Genomic DNA, 20,420 nt, shown 5'->3' on the forward strand with positions numbered 1-20,420 from the left:
CAACATCTGAGAGAGTCCGACATCCAGCAGGTAGGTTTCTCTTGCACGTAAAAGAGTTATAATTAAGGTCCTAAGTTATAAATTTCTTTAAGTAATACCTAATGAGAGACTAATCAATTATTTTAATGCTTTACTTTTTTGCGTAGGCTCGGACCGAGGTAGAGAGCTCTAGAGCTGAGGCACAGCATCATCAGATTATGGAGCAGATTGCCCAGCATAGGGCAGAGCAGCTGATGCTGCATGTTCGAGAGTTTCGTAGATCCTCGGACGTGACAGTGCCTTACCTACCTTTATATCCACGGCCTGTCATCACAGAGGTTTTTCGACGACCTCTCCCGCAGGATGCACCACCCTTCCTACGCTATACTATTCAGACAAGCACTACACCAGCGTATCAGGGTGGTGTCGAGAGACCCAGAGGCTTAGTGTCAAGAGATATAATTCCATACATGAGCTGCAATGACACCTTTATTAATGCGTTTACCTTTTTTTTTTTTTTAATGGAATGTTTGTAGATGAAATGAGCTGTAATGACATCTTTTATATATGAGCAGAACCTCAAAAGGACATTGAGTACCAAAAACGAGGGCTTAATGAATCCATGGAAGTCTAGCATGATGCCCGTGACACTTGTGTGGGCCAGTATGTCATGACAGGGAATTTCAGTACATACCGCCTGTTGCTTGGATGAGGACATGAGCTTAGTCTTATCCGATAAAAGGGTCCATAAAGCTCACCATCAAGGAGGACATCAAAAGGCTTGGAAGTATCTTGTGCCTCCACCATCAACCAATTTGCCCGGTATGCACTAACACAATTAATGATATCATTGACATCCTTGACTTTCTTCACAAGTCCTCCCGAGTCCATTAAACAAATGTCCAGGAAATGACTACAAGGATCACACCCAAGACGCATTTCACAAGGCTTTGGGACATTAATGGCTTGTATTGCTACAAAGGAGCATGCTTTCCTCTTCTCCTCTCTTTCCTTTCCTGTCCAATCAATGGGCCTAAATATGGCTTCAGCTTGCAAGGAGTAGTTTGATGCAAAAACTTCTAGTGAATCCTCATCAAGAGGAGCAAGTGGCCTCCTTGGAATAGATTGCTGATGAGAAATTCTCCTGTCTTCAGGTTCGGAGACAGATGCTGCTGGAAGGCCCATCTCAGCTCTTAGAAGAAGTGGTATTGTGCAGTGATAGTTTTGTATGCCATCATTGTACCATCCTTCACAGTTGTATATGCTTAGCTTCAAAAGGCAGTTTGCTTCAAGAATGTAGTTTTGGATTCGCCTTGTAAGAAGCTTATGAGGGGTTGGACTATCATTGGGTTGAGCTTCTGCTGCTAAGCCAGCCTCATATGTTGAGGTGGCCAACAACTCACTATCTCTAGATTGCCCAATGTGAGGAATCATGGGGAGTTGGTCTACAAGCGGTCGGTAGATAGTGGCATCATACCATAGGTCTCTCTGGGCTATGTATGTAGCCAGCGTATTGTTTTGCCCTAGTGGTAGGAGATAGAAAAGCATGTCTATGGAATGGCAAGCACCCGATGTTGTAATACCACCTGCAAAGGGCCCTTGCAAGGTCAGATCATATCCACCACAGTGAAATGACTATAACATACATTAGCATGACTAATACATGGAAAAGGTTATGATGCATATATCCACCTGCAAGATGCCCGGCATAGATTAGACCTACATATCCAGCCAGTATGTAATGCAAGGTGCCATCCCCACCTCCTACCAGCAACCTGACCACTTCTTTCACTGGGTGAGTTGAGTCAGGTTCCTTCTCTCCCTTGTCTACCGGACTGTTCAGAATTATGTCCATCAGCAGCTCCTCTGCACCTGTTCGAGAGTAGCGGGCCAGCATTGGGCCTGGTTGAGCATGGACTTCTATTACTTTTGTACAAACTGGCCTCCACTTGGGCTCTGGTGCCACCACTACGAAGTTGATGGGTTGAATCCTACATGTTGATGTCAAGCATGAAATCTGGATTCAACTTAACAATCAGAAGCTGCAAGCTATGCAATAGTTGGATACAAGCATGAACACAAAACTACATTGCAAGATGACCACCTGTTTGCCGGCAGTTCCGCAGCATATAGTAGCTCTCTTTTTGGTATCAGTTGAGGGAGCTTCCCCAGCATCTTAGCTTGCTCGAGGTCTTTACCTCTTCTTCGGATCTCCATAGCCTCCTCCACCTGCTTCACCTGGCTTGCATCCTCCATGACCTCCAGCAAGGCATCATAGAGGATCAAAACAATAGAGGCTGGTAGCTGCCATAGCCAGGAAGTCATTGCTGCTTGCATTGCAGCTTCAGCATTCCCATCTCCTGACCTTGCAAGCATCAGCAGGCTGATAAGAAGCTTGGTGTCTATGACTTCTTCTGAAGCTTCTTGATGAGCACTGCTACAGTTAAGAAGTGATTGAAATGGGCTACCATTCTGACAGGTGATATTCAGCACAACATATGTGCTGCCTCTAAGCTCTGAACTCCTTTTACCCCTTATTCTCTTAGGCAAGAAGCGTACATCACTCAACATAAACCGATGTCGCAGAGCATGTCCTGGGCAAAACATGTGAGGACAACAACATTCAGTTGGTGTCATGCATATTCTCCATTAATAAACACCCAAATAATGTTTGAAAACATGTGCATGGAACTTAAACCACGACTTGTGCACAGCCTCTGTAACTGCTCCCTACTTTCTCGAGATTCATATTCTTAATTCTCTATTATCCATGGACATGGGTGTTGGACACTACATGCAGCCACAGTATGTTTATGGTTGAGCTTCCCATGTATGTGTATGCCAACTGTATCTACGAGACCCTGGCTGCAAAGAAGCATGTTAGGCATTTGATGGATCTTGGAGAACCAAATGCAATACATAATGGTACGGACATTTGATGGATCTTGGAAAGCCAAATGCCATAGCCTTTGTGAATTTCAAGTACATGTAAATAGATGGGGTTTCTTCCAAAATATGTGTTTAGATGCATACATTTGTGTGCATGGCTTATTTTATTTGTGTCTACTGTTTTGTTTGCCTCGAAAAATGCCTGGATTTCACTGCATGTGAAGCTCATGGATCTGAGGACGCTTGGATTGCACCGCCTTCAAATATCTGCTATTCCTGTACAAATCCATCATTACAAGTTAACTGAAGAAAGATTATGCAGCATACTAGCCCATGAGCCCACTCTTATGCAGGTTTTCCATCTCCAGGCATGCATTATGTCGGCACTCCCATATCCATAGCCGCCATAATCTCTCCCTGGCCACCTTGGCCGGTGTTGGATCAATATGCCATTCCCATTCCCGTGCCCAAAAACCAATCACTCTCACCCTCTGCAAGGTGCAGCCACTAAAATCCTCCAAGGGAAGCTCAGATCTCTCTAGTCTGTCATGGGATCTAATAGAGAAAGTAAGCAGACCACTATACTCATCTGCTCCGTGGACCGCCATTAGGATATTGTGTCTGGTGAACACGCCTAGCCACACTGGCGGAGTTGGGTCTGGGGGAGTTAGCCACTCCTAAGGGATGACTGAGTCGATGTTGATGCTGAGCCAACCAGGATGGAGATTGAATGGAGATTATTCTTAGCATTGCCCTTCATCCAAAGAGAGTAGTTAGTCGTTCAGGAAAGCACTTGCATGTTGACCTTCTGCCTAGCATTGTCTCTTGGTGCTTATGGTTGATGGTGGATGTCCTATCAGATATCTTCACAGGGATCTTGGTGAGTGGGAGTAGATTGCTACACCCAATCCTATGAAGTCAGCCTTTTTTCAGCTACACTGTCTGTAATGCCACACTGCTCCTACTTGGACAGATTCAGAGGACTCTTACACTCATGTTGTACTGGGAGAGTTATGACATCACCCCATTGATTCAAAAGAGATTTTTGCATAGACTTTGGCACTCATACAAGGGAGCCAGAGCAATCTTTTTGGCTTTTTTCATGCCACGGAAGCTAATATCAGCTTATTAAAGCCTGCGGAAATATCCACGCAAAAACCTGCATATGCTAAGGTCCCTAACCATATCTTATTGATTTATTTTCCTCCTAGGGTTGGAGTGAGCATCTCTATGAGCATATTCTTTTGGCCCCAAAAAATTCCTATCAGCGTCCTATATTGATTGGGATAACCCAACATTTCAGGATGAGCCCTTATGTTGTTCCAGCTCCCAGCTGTGATTTTGTATGAATAGATCATACTCAATAGGAATCTCCATGTTGCCAAAAGAAAAAAAAAACCTGTTATGAAGCCACCATCTCACCTCAAATCATCAGGAGAAAAAACACATCATAGGTGAAGGGTCGAATGTCATGGAGGGTAACCAACCATTATTAAGACAAATTGTAATAGTTACTTGCATTTAAGAAGATTTTACGAAGTGCGCTAGACATTCAAAGTACTTAAATCAAAAAGTAATGAGAAAGCCCGACTCACAGTTTGCTGCCAAGTTTGGTTAAGCCTGTCCTGAGCATTCTGTTTCATCAGCTCAAGCAGATGCACAGTGCTCTGCTTTGCAAGGTCTACCTCGTGGTAAAGTGCTAAAAGTAAGATGGTGTTTAAAACAGTACTTTTCATGGTTGTTTTGATATCTGTATGGATTGAGTAAAGGATGCAAAAAATAGACAGAAAATATCACTAAGTGTTGCTCTTCCACAGCGCTTTGGGGGAGGGGAGGTTCTTTTTGTTCTTTTTAAATTGGTCTTTTTCTGTTGTTTGTCCAACCCCTATTTTTAGTCACGTAGTCTTTTCTGAGTTTGTTTTGGGAGCTAAGCCCCCCACCTGCTTCCTCTTTCTTTTCTTTTCCCCAAGAGTAGATCCTTTCATAAGGTAAGAGTAAAAAAAAGGCATATTGAAAAAAAGATGAGAAAACTTGAAACAGGATTAAAGCCTAATATTCAACAAACTCTTGAGGTTTATCCTTGAGAGAATTTGCCATAACTTATGCATTCGCTTTCAAGGCTCAAAAACAGCTCGGACAGCAGGAGATAAATGAATATTTTGGTGGTGCTAAAGACTGCTAGGATCCTGCTGAAGCAAAAAGACTTCAGTGATTCTGTCCCTTGCCTGGGATCAAGGGCACGCTACCTTGTGGTGCCAAGTTAGGCTACAAGGGGACCTCTTGTTAGATCTGTTTTATCTGTTATTGGATGTCTGTGCCTTGAAATAGTCATTTCATTATCCTAAAGGACACTTCGGAGAGTGATAAGAGAAAAACAGGACTTCGCACTATGTAAAGCCCATCCCACCAAGGTCACTGATCCACTCATCCATGTAGAATCAATCAAGTCTAGCCAGCTTAGGGGAAGAGTAGTGGCAAGGCCATGAGGGGCCTGACGAAATCCAATGAGGTGCCAAACATCCTGCCCTTGAATGGCAAAAAGTAGCACTTCCCAGGGTCCACTCTTAACTGCCTGATAGGGAGGTCTCCATGCAACCACCCTGTGTATCTTGAGGCTGCAGGCAACTCTTTCAACATGTTGAAGTCACCTTCCATGCACCAAGCCATCTGCCTGAGGGAGCCCCTAGCGCACCCGTATCCAAAAAGTGGTCATGTCCCTGACTGTGAGGCATACATGTTGGAAACCCATGAGCATGTCACCATCGTTATGAAGAAGCCATTGCACACGTTCTCAGACAAGTACCCCAGAGGCGATCATTTGGGGAAGTAATCAGTATGAGTAATTGATAATTTGGTGAAAGAACTCCCATTCACATATGTCAAGCTGCGGCGTGGTCATGTGTGTGGATTTGTACCTCGATATATCTTTGTACAAGCCGCTTGTCTGGACACTCGAATCACCAAAAAGCATGATCAAGCTACTTGACCAAAAAATCGATTACAGCAGCTGCTCACTGAGATGCAAAGTCCCATTGGTTGTACAAGGAGCTCAAGGTAGAGGACCAAAAAAGTGTCACTGCACCCATATAACATCTGGGTGCAACCTGCTGCTGCAAGGTGATGTTCTTGGACCAGGAAGGCCTCGTAACCTCTCCAGAGAGCCAACCAAGGATATCACCCGGCGGACAGAAAAACAATTTGAACTGATTTATAAAAGTCTTTTAAACAAAATAAAGCCCCCCATTCTGAAGAGAGATGTCATGTCCTTACAAAAGGATACTGAAAGACCGTTCTTTAGGTGGAGGAAGGCGGAATGCCCGCTCGAGTGCAGGAGAGCCGGGTAGGTAATCAGAACCTCTATCGGTAGAATGATATATCAGACCAAACGCCCACGACCGTCTTGAGATTTTCCTGTTTGAAAACTCTTCACCTTCTGCAGCTTCCCTGTCAAGCTCATTCAGCCTCTTAAGCAAAACCTCGAGGAACCGAGTCGCAGAATTGATCTGGCCCATTTGATGCCAGAAACTATCGAATTTGGCCTCAGGGAAAGTCGGAGACAAGGGATGGAAATTAACCGCCGCCTTTTGTGTCTTGACAAACCCCACAGCTTCTGAACAAAGAAAACAAAGGAATAAATACAAAAGACAGCCCATGAACTCTCAAATTTTTTCCAGAAATTACAAATGTTAAACTTTCTTCACAAAATGCCACATAATACACACATTATACAATACATACATACCTATACATACACTTATATATATAAACAAAATAATGTGTGTGTATACACATATGCCCTTGTATGTATGTATATAGATGTATATGTGTGTGTATACATACATACAAACAACTGTATTTTTTGGTTGAATGCAAAGAACCCTATGAAACTCAAAAAATAAGTGGGACTCTTTGACCTAGTTGAATTGAATGAATCTATGTTTTAAACATGTCACCCTTTTTTAAAATTTAAAAACAAATTACTTATTCTGGAAAAAAAAAACTTCCATTTTTCTGAAACTTCTAACAGCTAGGCTTTCTTGACTACATCCTTTTCTTTTTGTTGTTGGTTTATGAAAGCATGACATTGTGGCCTTTCTTCCTTAAATGAGAAAAAACTCTTTTCTTTTCTCTTTAACTTTTTTTTAAGAAAAAGTTCAATAGGTATATATATATATATATATATTCCAGAGAAAATATATATACTATATATTTAATAAATAAAAATGGGTTTTATTTTATACTACGAAAATGTGGAGCTTCTTTTTTCTTTTCTCTTAAATAAATATTACAGAGAAAAAAAATTCTAGGATTTGCAGAGGTTGTCCCTCAGGTATACAAAAGTTAAACTCCTTCGAATAAAAAGCTTTATGTGCCTTTTTTTCCCTCTAATATTTTATTTACACTCATTCCATTAATTTACAGTTTTAAAAATTGGAAGAGTTGGTATTGAAATTACATGCCAGTAGAGTGAAATTCTAATCGAGTGTACAGGCAAGGCTCAGAGCCAAGCTCCCCTTTTTTTAATTTAATTTTTTTTAAGAAGAAAGTAGGGGAGGGGTCTCCTAAAAAACAAAAAAAAAAGTAGGGAGGGGTCATATATATATATATATATATATATATATATACATATACATATACATATACATATATACAGATACATATACATATACATATACATATACATACATACATATATATATATATATACACACATACATACATAAGAGGGATAAATTCTTGTTTTTATTATTTACATACATACACATATATATGTATGTATGTATGTATGTATATATACATATATATGTATGTATATATATATACATACATACATAAGAGGGATAAATTCTTGTTTTTATTATTATTTTGGATAAATTTTCTTGGGGGGTTAAAAATTAAAACGAAAAGGAGTTAAAGGAAAAAAACATTAGGAGGGAAGGGATAAATGTAAAAAAGGGGCTTTATTTTTGCTGGGGGAGGGGGTTAATTTTATGGCTTTGTTTGTGCGTGTGTGCGTGTGTGTGTGCATGTGTATGGGTGAGGAATGTGAGTGCATGTGCACAAGTGTGAGTGTATTTTAAGAGAGTGTGCATGGGTGTGTGCACATATGGGTGTCTGTGTTTTGTGATTGTGCACGTGTGGGTAGGTTTTTGTTTTTGTTTTGTTTTGTTTTGGTTTCTAGGTCTAAGTTTTCAATCGTTCTTGGTATATGTGTGTACAATTCATAAGGTATGCTATGTTACATATGTACAACATGGATTAAGGTCTTGGGCTTACCACCATGAGGGCTCAATGAGAAAAGGCAGAAAATTGCATGCCCATGCGTGATGAATGGACGCCACTACCACCAGCTTTGCTGGTGCACTTAATTGAACTTTGACCTTCCAATTGGCGAGTTAGCATTGCAGCAGCGTACTGCATGGGGGTGTTCTAGGACCATGGTAATCCCTTAAAGTGTTCTCTTGGCGAAGCCAAGACACGAGTGTGTGCGTAGCTCTCTTAGGGTTTTGACACCATACGTGGCTCTTTTTTCATTTGAAATGATGAGGGTATGACCACACACAAGGGCTTGGTGAAACGTCCATGAACTCTTCTAACTGCTTTGCTGGTAGTGTTAGCCTCCTGTGAGTTGAGGTGGAAACTACTGCTCTCCACTCCTACTTAAACTTTGGGAGTGGTGTCGAGGGCACAACTTTAGGTCTCCACTCCATTTTGGATTTGACGTTTAATGGTATGTATATAGAGGCATGTGGTGCGGGTTGTGGTCTCCACTCCATTTTGGATTTGACGTTTAATGGTATGTATATAGAGGCGTGTGGTGCGGGTTGTGGTCTCCACTCCATTTTGGATTTGACGTTTAAAGGCATGTATATAGAGACCTCAGAACCCAAATGTAGGTGTTCCCTTTGTAGAGGCCTTGAGCTTCTAGTAGCAGCTTTATTGGGATCCAACAAGGTGTTGATTTAAAGATCTTGCCCAACATATGCCTCCTAATACTCGAGTGCCTATTCCAAAGGCGACCAAGCCCAAATATCATGTTCACATAGAAAAACTCAATGTGAAAATTCACACAGAGTTTAACATAGACTCATGAGGTGCCCACACAAAATTTGCTAAAGTATTTTACCCTCCTATGGCACCAAAGTCTCGACTTCAATCCCTATCAACAAATAAGGACCACATATCTTAGGAGACGTGGACCTCATTATGCCACCCACCGATGTGGTGGAAATTCCAAGATCACATGGATCTTACTCTCATCTATGAAGATGCTCTTCTCTTAGAGAAAATGTGTCCAACGATGACACAATGTATTGGCATTTAATTGGGTTCAATCAGTAAACCTAAAAAACAAGCCTAAGATGAGCAAGATGCTCCTTTCACTTCAAGTGTAAGCAAAGGTCATCAATAAATATCTCTAGGGTCTTTGGAAGGAGATCCTTAAAGGTTGTACACATCAAGTGTTAGAACGTAGCCAGGGCATTGGTCAAGTTGAATGGCATGACACGATAAGTGTAAGCTCCCAACTTCGTAGAAAATTTTGTCTTGTATTGATTAGCTCATTTGATCGTCACTTGGCTATAGCGTGAGAAGCTATTCAAGAAGTTTTCAATTTCATAGAAAATGTTGTATTGTATTGATTCGTTGGGTGATCGTCACTTGGTTATAGCGTGAGAATCTATCCAAGAAGTTGTGAGCCTTTGCTTCGACATCGATTCTTTCTAGATAACATGTGGTCCATGTGTATGGTAGGGGATAGTCATCGTGAACTATGGGCACATCATTAACCTTTTTGAGGCTAACACACACTCTATGCTTTCCGTTCTTTTTTGGGAATGATCACTATTGAAGACAAACACTCGATTTGTTCAATCTCATCCAAAAAACTCACATCGAGACGAGCTTGTGTTTGTCTAGCTCTTTTTTGACCGTTTGTTCGTGCTTGGGATTCCTAAACTCTTTGTTTGGATGGTTCAATCTCATCCAAAAAACTCACATCGAGATGAGCTTGTGTTTGTCTAGCTCTTTTTTGACCATTTGTTCGTGCTTGGGATTCCTAATAGACTCTTTGTTTGGATGGTTTTGCACCTTCATGGAGAGGGATGGTGTGTTATCATTTCCCAAAAAATCCTCTTCATGTCAGTGTACTTCTGAAGAAATTCCCTTTATGTCAACGTACTTTCTAGCCAAAATATCCTAAAATTCTTTGAACAAGGCTACGAATTATTCTTCTTGCCCATAGGAGTGAGGTCTTGGCAGTAAATACTAGCTTAGGTTCTTCACTAGGGCTAGTGAGGTTTACTTCTTTGACCTTGGCGCGGTTGTCATTGGAGGCATGATGCTCCTTGCCAAGGCTTCTTTAAGACTTCAAACTATGTATCACTTTCCCCCCAATGTTGTAGGACTTAAAGTACTCGGGCACTTGCCTCAGATCTTCCTCTTAAGGCTCAGTACGCTCTTTGAGTTTGGAGTCCTTTTCTACCTCAGCCTTGACGTTATTGAGCTTGTGTATGGCAGCTCGACAAATCTTGTCTTGCTCAAAGCTCTTTGAGTTTGGAGTCCTTTTCTACCTCAACCTTGACGTTATTGAGCTTGTGTATGGCAGCTCGACAAATCTTGTCTTGCTCAAAGCTCATGGGCTACTTGTCACCTTTATTGGCCATTGTCTTAGCATGAAGGGTAATCTTATTTAGGTCAGCTTTCCAATGTCTAGAGTAGGTGAGCCACAACCTCAACACAGGGAAGCCAGTGAGATCTATCTCCATAGGGAGAAGATACTTCTTAGGGTTTCTATGTGGTTTTCTCCTTCTTTGCTGGATGGGCTCCTTCTACGGGTGGAGGAGTAGAATCCTTCTACGGGTGGAGGAGTAGAATCCTTCTACGAGTTTGGTGGAGGAGATGACTCACTAAACTACTCCTGGTTCAAAACAGTTGTTTTCTAGCACTAAGAATGAACATGGAGGTAATTTCCATCCTGTCTAGTCTTGCAAACCTTGTTCAAGCTTATGTGGAGTAGTGCCCATGGTTAACAAGACATGAATACTCTAAAAGAGGCTCATAATCCGGGTTCTCATCTTCACTATCCAACAACTTGTTACAACATTTACACGTTGATTGAAGTTGCTCGGCTAGTCACGGGGCAAACTCATTGGCAAGAATGCCTCGACCCATGGGTTGAGTCTTCCTATTTCACGTTATTTTCAAGAGATGAGAATGCCTCAATCCATGGGTTGAGTCTTCAATGTTTTTAAGTCTATTTTCAAGGATAGTTTGCCTTTGCAGATGTAAATACCCAATCATGAACAAGCCTTGCATCTCTCATGTAAGGCTTTTTGAGGAACATGGTGTATGATTCTCTTCTCTGAATGAGTGGTGAAAACTTAGCCCGAAGGTCTTAAATTTTGCATCTTGTAGGACGCCTAATGGTTTGGTTATGTTCCTGTCATCGAGCTTGACCACAAATCTTGTGCTTATGAGTGGTAGGATTCCATAGGCCTCCCAACAATCCTTGGTGATTATCCTGACACCTGTACCATCATAAAAAGTCACATAGAGACTGTCAATGATAGGTAATGCAACGTTCATTTCTTCACTTCCAAAATAGTATCCGAGCTTGTTCATGGGCATTTTTGGCCTATCCTTATGGGAGATTGCTCAGTGTGGCATGACTCATCATCCTCCTCTTCAATTTCAGTTGTGTGGACTCTTAGATTCCGAATCATCCAGTCAAATAAGTCTGTTCAAAGTTATGAATTTCCATGCAAAAGAGAACTTATGAAAACTCAGACTTCTAAGTACAAGTAGGCTATGTGAGGCTTGCTAGGTCCAATATTCACTCACTTGGTCCGTTCTCACATGGACCTATCACTAAATCTTTCCTAGGAGGTGGTGCCTCTCAAGAAGGGGACAATATGAAGTCATTGCAAATCACTGTATAGAAAATGTTATAAAGACTATGATGACCATGGAAGACTAAATTTTGCCTCTGATTCCATTGATACATCTCACAATTCAGGGTCTGGGTGAATTGGTTCTAGGCAAAGGCTTCAGAATTAGCTCTTCCAAGTTCCGTCAAGGTCTTTGGTTTGCTATGAGGCTCCCCCATAGGTTCTATGATTTTCTATGGTATAGGGTGTGGCATCTGCGTGGGGTCAATGGTTTTTACTCAACCACTTGCTTAATAATAGACTCTAATTCAGCTTGCACCTTCACAAGCTCTTGGTCTTGTTTCATTCGTTGTTTCTCCAACACGTGATTGGGTACTCCTTGAGTTTGGTTTGAGAGCAGATCACTCCTTATCCCTTCTACAAGGGAGGTAGGGTCATCGAGTGATCCTTGAGATTCTTTGAAAGGTTGCATAAGCAATGGGTTTCTTCCTTTTGGGAAGAGTTGGTTTGAGCAGTGTAAGATTCCTCCCCAGCCTCTCAAAATGTCCAGCATCTTCCCCTGTAATCAATCCCTCTTCAGAAATGTAAAAGACTTGTTTCTAACTGTTTTAACCTAGAGAGAGAAAATATTCTAGAGAGAGAATATTCAAATTTTTAATATTTTTGGATAGAAAATTATCTCATCTTATTAAAATAAGTTCCCCTGAAACAGAAATTCAAAAAGAACTTTCCAATGTGCAATTGAAATTAATTGGAAATGGGTATAAAGGACCTTAGCTTAAGGGTCTAGATTTTCAGAAATTTTTGGATTATGGTCCAATTAAGGTTCCTATGGGCCAATAGCATCAATCCATGTGTAGGGAGGAGATAAATCCAATTTGTAAAAGAAGATACCCAAAAATGAGTAAATGCTCACATAAGATGAAGAGTTGAAAACGTACAAGGTTTATTAGTAAAAAACTATGAGCAATATTAAAAATATGAGATATTTTGGGTATCCAAAAATGAGTAAATGCTCACATAAGATGAAGAGTTGAAAATGTACAAAGTTTATTAGTAAAAAAACTATGAGCAATATTAAAATGATTCCATTATGATACATATGTAAGGAAGGGGAGTTCTTTAAAGGAGGTGCATATTTCACATAAGATGAAGAGTTGAAAATGTACAAGGTTTATTAGTAAAAAACTATGAGCAATATTAAAATGATTCCATTATGACACATATGTAAGGAAGGGGAGTTCTTTAAAGGAGGTGCATATTTCACATAAGATGAAGAGTTGAAAATGTACAAGGTTTATTAGTAAAAAACTATGAGCAATATTAAAAATATGAGATATTTTGGGTATAATGATTCCATTATGACACATATGTAAGGAAGGGGAGTTCTTTAAAGGAGGTGCATATTTCACATGCTTGAATGAGTTTTAAACTCATAAAAATTGAGATATTTCATCTCTCCTCTCTCCTCATTCAAGTCTAGCTCCAAAAAGTTAGCTTAACTGACCTAAAAATGGTCAAATATTGACCAAACTGATTTAGAAAATTCTAGAATCAGTTTGTTTGGTTAGGAGCTCAATTTTTCCTATAAATAGAAGCCTCCCCCTTGTTGAAAAATATATAGTGTTTATGCATCGTTACTCTACTCCACCTAAGCCAAGAACTATGAATTCATTAATAATTCACTAGTTTTTGGAGCTTCCCTCTTTCTTCAATCCCCATTGGTGACTCCATCAACATACTTAACCAATTGATTGGTTGGGGGCCTCTACCGTGAACAAAGAATCAAGCAATTTGTAAGGTAATTGACAAGACCCCATACAATTAAGTGTATATGGCATTTTTTTTATTAGCCCCACATTTTTGCATGTGAAGCACCTCTTAACAAAGAAGGTTTTTAAATTATTTTTAAAGATTATACCTTCTTTTTACAAAATTTTTTCCAACCTTATCTCTTCTGCTCCACGCTCGATGCTTTTGCTCCTCTCGTTTGTTGGTGGCTACGGCGATGGCTTTTGTTGCTTGGAATGTACTCTATTTGCAGCGGCGAGAGTTGTATTTGGCACTGGTGATTTCTTCTCCTTCATATGATCTATTGTGATGGGCTATCTGCACGTGATGAATAGGTTGTTTGCATCTATGGAAATGGCACTTACCTACTGCTTATTCAGCTATGATGTTGGCTTGTCTCTCAAGCTTTGATTCACAGTTTGAGTTGCGGCTTGTGGCCTTATCTAACGGCTTGAGAAGCTTAATTGGTATGGTTTTTTTTAAATGCTATTGAAATTAATTGGTGAATAGTAGTGAAGAGTTACATAATTTAATAAATGCTATTGAAGTTAATTTCCATTTATGTTTAAATTCTAATGGTTTTTATGTAATTTCTCTCTCTCACTCAAGAAATGGTCATACTCATGACCCATTCTCAATCCAAATCAAGCTTTTCATAAAGCTTTTCCTTAACCCAAGATTAAGCTATGCTTGAGGCCAAATTAATGGCTTTTTTCTATGCTTTTAGTTTATGTATATTGATGATTCAATCCATTATGGATTAATGATCCAATTAGAGATCATTTTAATTATTTTCTTAATGATAAGCTTTATCCCTTAGAAAAATTGAGATTTATCAGTCATAGCAGCGGAGCTATGGTAAAATTTTTATAAAAATTATGCATAAAATAATTTCATTCAAAGCATAAAAAGAGGACTTCCTACCATATTCTAGGAATTATCATCCTAGATTAATTGAAAGAATTTCATTATAATCATGGAGAAATTGAATTTTAATATCATGCATAAAGGATAAGTTTTTATATCAAAAGTGTTATTTTTACCATTTTTATTTCATGCATAGAAGTATGCATAATGGATAAATTTGTATATCAAAAGTGTTATTTTTACCATTTTTATTTTCATGCATAGAAGTATGCATAATGGATAAATTTTTATATCAAAAGTGCTATTTTTATCAATTTTTATTTTCATGCATATAAGTATGCATAAAGGATAAGTTTTTATATCAAAAGTGTTACTTTTACCATTTTTATTTTCATGCATAGAAGTATGCATAATGGATAAATTTTTATATCAAAAGTGTTATTTTTATCAATTTTTATTTTCATGCATATAAGTATGCATAAAGGATAAGTTTTTATATCAAAAGTGTTACTTTTACCATTTTTATTTTCATGCATAGAAGTATGCATAATGGATAAATTTTTATATCAAAAGTGTTACTTTTATTATTTTTATTTTCATGCATAGAAGTATGCATAATGGATAAATTTTTATATCAAAAGTGTTACTTTTATTATTATTTTTTTCATGCATAGAAGTATGCATAATGGATAAATTTTTATATCAAAAGTGTTACTTTTGCCATTTTTATTTTCATGCATAGAAGTATGCATAATGGATAAATTTTTATATCAAAAGTGTTATTTTTATCAATTTTTATTTTCATGCATATAAGTATGCATAAAGGATAAGTTTTTATATCAAAAGTGTTACTTTTACCATTTTTATTTTCATGCATAGAAGTATGCATAATGGATAAATTTTTATATCAAAACTGTTATTTTTATCAATTTTTATTTTCATGCATATAAGTATGCATAAAGGATAAGTTTTTATATCAAAAGTGTTACTTTTACCATTTTTATTTTCATGCATAGAAGTATGCATAATGGATAAATTTTTATATCAAAAGTGTTACTTTTATTATTTTTATTTTCATGCATAGAAGTATGCATAATGGATAAATTTTTATATCAAAAGTGTTACTTTTATTATTTTTATTTTCATGCATAGAAGTATGCATAATGGATAAATTTTTATATCAAAAGTGTTACTTTTACCATTTTTATTTTCATGCATAGAAGTATGCATAATGGATAAATTTTTATATCAAAAGTGTTATTTTTATCAATTTTTATTTTCATGCATAGAAGTATGCATAAAGGATAAATTTTTTTTATCAAAAGTGTTATTTTTATCAATTTTTATTTTCATGCATAGAAGTATGCATAAAGGATAAATTTTTATATCAAAAGTGTTACTTTTATCATTTTTATTTCATGCATAGAAGTATACATAATGGATAAATTTTTATATCAAAAGTGTTACTTTTATCATATTTGAATTTCATGCATAAAGGTATGCATAAAAGTTGATTATTTTATTATAAAAGTGTGTCTTTTATTATATTGAATTTCATGCATAGAGGTATGCATAAAGGTTGATTATTTTATTATAAAAGTGTGTCTTTTATTATATTGAATTTCATGCATAGAGGTATGCATAAAGGTTGATTATTTTATTATAAAAGTGTGACTTTTATCATAATTGAATTTCATGCATAGAGGTATGCATAAAAGTTGATTATTTTATTGTAAGAGTGTTACTTTTATCATATTGGATTTCATGCATAGAGGTATGCATAAAAGATATTCTTTTTATACTAAAAGTGTGATTTTCCTCATAAATGGATTTTATGCATAACTTAGATGCATAAGAGAAATTCTTTTATTCTAAAAGTGTAATTCCTACCAAATTGAATTTATGCATAAGAAGATGCATAAAAGATTGATTTTAATTTCGAAAGTGTTAGTCTCCTTAAATGGAATTTATACATAAATAAATGTGTAGAGAAATCTTATATCAAATATAAGAATTCTCTTAAAAAAGATATGAAATGTGATAAGATGTGATAAGAGGTGTATGAGATGTGATAAGATTTGATAAGATGTGTATGGAAAGTGACAGGATGTGATAAGAGGTGTATGAGATGTAAAAAGATGTGATAAGAGGTGTATGAGATGTAAAAAGATGTGATAAGATGTGTATGAGATGTGATAGAATGTGTTAAGATGAGTTAAGATGTGTTAAGATGTATATGGGATGTGTTAGGACGAGAATGGATGTAATATTGTTGTATGAATGTGATGTGGATGTATACAGGTAAATGTATATGTATGAATGTGAATGTTGATGTGGATGTGGATATATGGATGTAGATACGGATGTGTATGTATGTATGTGGATGTGTATGTATGAATGAGGTTGTGAAAATGGACGTATGTATGTAGATGTGGATGCATGGATGTATGTATGTGAATGTGGATGTATGAATGAGGATGTGAAAATGGATGTATGCATGTGAATGTGGATGTATGAATATGAATGTGGATGTGTGGATGTGGAAATGGAGGTATGGATGTATGAATGTGGATGTGGATGTATGCATGTAGATGCGTATGTATGAATGTGAAATTGGATGTATGATGTGGACGTACGAGCATGGATATGTATGTAGAATAATGAATATGAAGGTGTATGTGAGATAATGTGTAGTCTATATGAGTGAATGGATGAGAACGAGTACACATTGAATGGAATGTGGAATAAGTAATGTGGTCCGAGAGTGGATAATATGGAAAGACAAGAGTTCGTTATAGAAACTGTATTTTGTGACTGTTTGTAAATGACTGTTTTATGTCAAGAATGCTGGAGAAGCATTTTGACCGTCTTGAGGATTAAGGTCATGAAGACCGAACTGATAAAGTTGCAACTGCTGACGGAGAGTCAATGGAGGACGTCTCGCGTAGCAAGGTCGATCGAGGTCTTGACCAGCCTCGGTTCGATTTAAATGGTGAGCTTCCGGTACGGTGGATGAGGGACCAAGGAAGCGGCCTATGAGTGAAGCGCTAGGTCACCTGCTGAAGGATCCTAGAGGGTGCTGACCATACGGTGCTCGGGCTCTGGGTCGCCGAAGATACCCACACGTGCATCGTGGAAGATATTGGAACAAGGAGTAAGAGTTGTTTTCTGAAACCGGGCATGGATCTGGTTGATTGACCTTGCTGGTCCTCAACGGATGAGTCCATGGCTCTTTTATATGGATCTGTGGGTTGATCTTGCTGATCTTCCACGGAGATTCCATTCTATTATATGAATATATTGCCGGTTACTATGAGCTAGGAACTATGGAAAAGGCCCCTGAGAGAACAGGTGGTGAGCGTTCTGGTTGCCAATGATGCCATAAGTACACCGATGAAAGAATGACTGGAAATAAGGATTCAACCAGAGACTTTGAGGATTGTCATCAGTGACATAATGGTTTTATTAAAGGATTGTTTGAAAGCTAGTTGATGCTAAGAAAAAGGCAATTTCATATTGGGTGTGTAAGTGGTGTGACTAGTTTTATGTTTGTATGAACTTCCGGCTAGGGGGCCTTGGAACTCTTTTCCTTGGTACCCGCGACAAAACCTAACCAAATTCTTAATTGGATCCCATCACTACAGTGGTTGGGTGGTTGGCTAACCCATGGGACTGGATGGGGTTAGGCTGGACCGATGGATCCGTAAATCGAGATTTAAATTCTATTATTACGATAGATGAAGTAAATCCTGGATAGAAATTGTTCTATGGATAGGAATCAACGGCTGTGCCTCTTGATGGGGAAAAAAGCGTTGATCCCAATGATCCAAGTGCAAGTTTCTTCCTTGATTTGACCAAGTACCGTTAAAGGTGCAGTCAGATCAGTTGATCCGTAATGATCTTGACTACGTTAGAGTAAAGAGTTATCCTGGTGGAATCACCCATGCTTTCCGGGTAAAGGAAGTTTTTTCGGTTTCGGTTTTGGACAAACCGACGGATTAGTCTCTTGTCCGGATATCCGTGGGCGAGGCCTCGAGTGTGAGACCCCTACCCACGCATGATGTGCTACTTCCGCTGCTAGTACCCCCAATCTGTTGCGCGGTGGAGATCGGGATATCACAGTTGGTATCAGAGCAAAATTGAAAGCTAATAAAGATAATTAAATTCTTATCTGAAATTAGTAATAAGAATTCAGAAACAGCATTTTCATAATGTATTTTCATTCCGTAAGCTTCTTTAATGAAGAAATTTTAATCAAAGAAATTGTTTTTATAGATGGAAGTTCCCCATTTATCTGGTATTCCCGACCTCACCCAGTCTCAAGATATGATTGCATTTGCCTTCGAGCATCTCATCTCTTCCGCTTCAACACGAACAAGCCGAGCAAGACTCGCAAGCCATTTCGAGGAATTATATTTTCCTAACCTAGTGGAGAGACAACAGCATAAGTGGTTTGCAGGGCTATATATCCACGCCTCTTGCAACCGGCGTGCAATGCTGAGGCAGAATCTCTCATTGGCCATGATTTTGATAAAGCTGAAAATGACGCGTGGTGTCATTCTATATCTTTCAACGCCTCAAAATTTCAGACTTGCTTGCCGAGTTTATAGACTCTTCAGTCGATTTATCCCTAAGGAGAAAATAATAGCTCCCTTCGCAATTAGAGAAATTATGTAACAGGGCATGACTATGGCCCAGTACCGTCGTCTTATGTGTCTCTCGAGGAGATTTTGAATTTTGGAGCCGAGCCTGTTTATCAGACTTATGTCATAGATCTCCAATAAGATCAATTGAGGAGCCAATTATGTCAAAAGTTATCAAGAACGCACAAAAAGGTTGTAATTGTGTGATATAATTCATACAATTTGTTATTCAAACTGAAATTCATAAATTAGGACTTCAATTGGAAGTACCGCAATTGTATAGAACCCTGACTTGCTTGAGACCTAGACATGATGGTATTTACCTTATAGTTTCGAGTATCATGACTATCCGTATATACCGAGGGTATAACTGCAGCTCTTTACCGACAGTATATACGAGTAAATCTAAGACTTGAAATTATAAGCATTAATGCTATCCAGTTGATGAATTCGAATGTGGTTGATATGATTTTTAATTCTGTTTGGGAACTGATGAATTGATTGGGATTCTGATTGAAAAATGATGATTTTTAAAATTTAGTTGAAATATAATAACCTGAGCAAAACCTCAATGAGGATGAATGGGACGAGTCCCTGTGATGATATTCATAACTGGAATGATGATAATGATTTCAGCAAATCACTATGAGATTAGTGGATTGTGCTGTCAGATTGCTACTATTAATACTTGACCGTTAGATCAAGTTAAGGGATGACAAATTGAGAACTTACTTGACTGAAATTCTCGTGAGGAATGTTTAGAAGGAAATTTTTCGGTCTAATGGACCATTATCATGTTAAAGATATGAATGATATGATCTGAATGAATTGTTGATGAGTTCTAAGGGATATTTATCCCAGTATTCTGTTGGGTTGACCAGAATATAAGGAACCCCAGAATAAAATTGGATCTTAAGAAAAAGAGTTATCCTCTACCTTGTGAGATGAGGACATCTCGCACTTTTTTAAGTGGGGTAGAATGTAAGATTCCTCCCCAACCTTCGAGGTATACAGGAGTACGAATCTCCCTTTTTTATCTTATAATTATTCCCTCTCTAAAATAAAAGAAAGATTCTGTTTAAAAAAGGAAGACCCTTTCCCTAGAATACTTCTCAGGAGTTCCACCTGTTTTAAGGATTCAGAACAATGAGTTCAGAAGTAAAAATCGGTGTTTTGGATACCAAGGTTTTGGTCTTCATTCGAGTACGGCCCAAAAGAAGTTCTTTATCTATTGGAGAGTTTAAGAAGTTATCCCCCATATATTGTGAGCCTTAATTGAATTCAAAGAAAGCAAGTGACTTAGCTTACGAGCTTCCTTTATCTCCTCATCTCAAAGTTCTTAATGTATTTCATAGAAATATGT

At 38.2% G+C, this 20,420-nt stretch overlaps 2 protein-coding genes across 3 annotated transcripts; both read right to left on the reverse strand.

Annotated features, from left to right (window-relative positions):
* Positions 1-521: 521 nt before the first annotated feature.
* Positions 522-4,600, reverse strand: LOC147630576 (uncharacterized). 2 transcript variants are annotated; one of them, XM_086810501.1, is made up of 4 exons: positions 4,464-4,600; positions 2,084-2,573; positions 1,672-1,970; positions 522-1,565 (listed from the first exon to the last, which is right to left on the reverse strand). In XM_086810501.1, the coding sequence occupies exons 2-4, from the start codon at positions 2,548-2,550 to the stop codon at positions 610-612; spliced, it is 1,722 nt and encodes a 573-aa protein (XP_086666627.1). In that variant the 5' UTR covers positions 2,551-2,573; positions 4,464-4,600; the 3' UTR covers positions 522-609. The 2 variants fall into 2 exon arrangements, with proteins under 2 accessions (XP_086666627.1, XP_086666626.1); XM_086810500.1 differs by lacking the exon at positions 4,464-4,600 and having other exon boundaries at positions 2,084-3,302.
* LOC147630577 (uncharacterized) lies at positions 4,316-11,496 on the reverse strand. The gene is made up of 3 exons (XM_086810830.1): positions 11,250-11,496; positions 6,149-6,478; positions 4,316-4,618 (listed from the first exon to the last, which is right to left on the reverse strand). The coding sequence occupies exons 1-3, from the start codon at positions 11,494-11,496 to the stop codon at positions 4,413-4,415; spliced, it is 783 nt and encodes a 260-aa protein (XP_086666956.1). The 3' UTR covers positions 4,316-4,412.
* Between the last annotated feature and the right edge of the window lie 8,924 nt (positions 11,497-20,420).

Source organism: Cibotium barometz, chromosome 16, assembly GCF_041138505.1.
Source record: "Cibotium barometz isolate CiBa-2024 chromosome 16, ASM4113850v1, whole genome shotgun sequence".
NCBI lineage: Eukaryota > Viridiplantae > Streptophyta > Polypodiopsida > Cyatheales > Cibotiaceae > Cibotium > Cibotium barometz.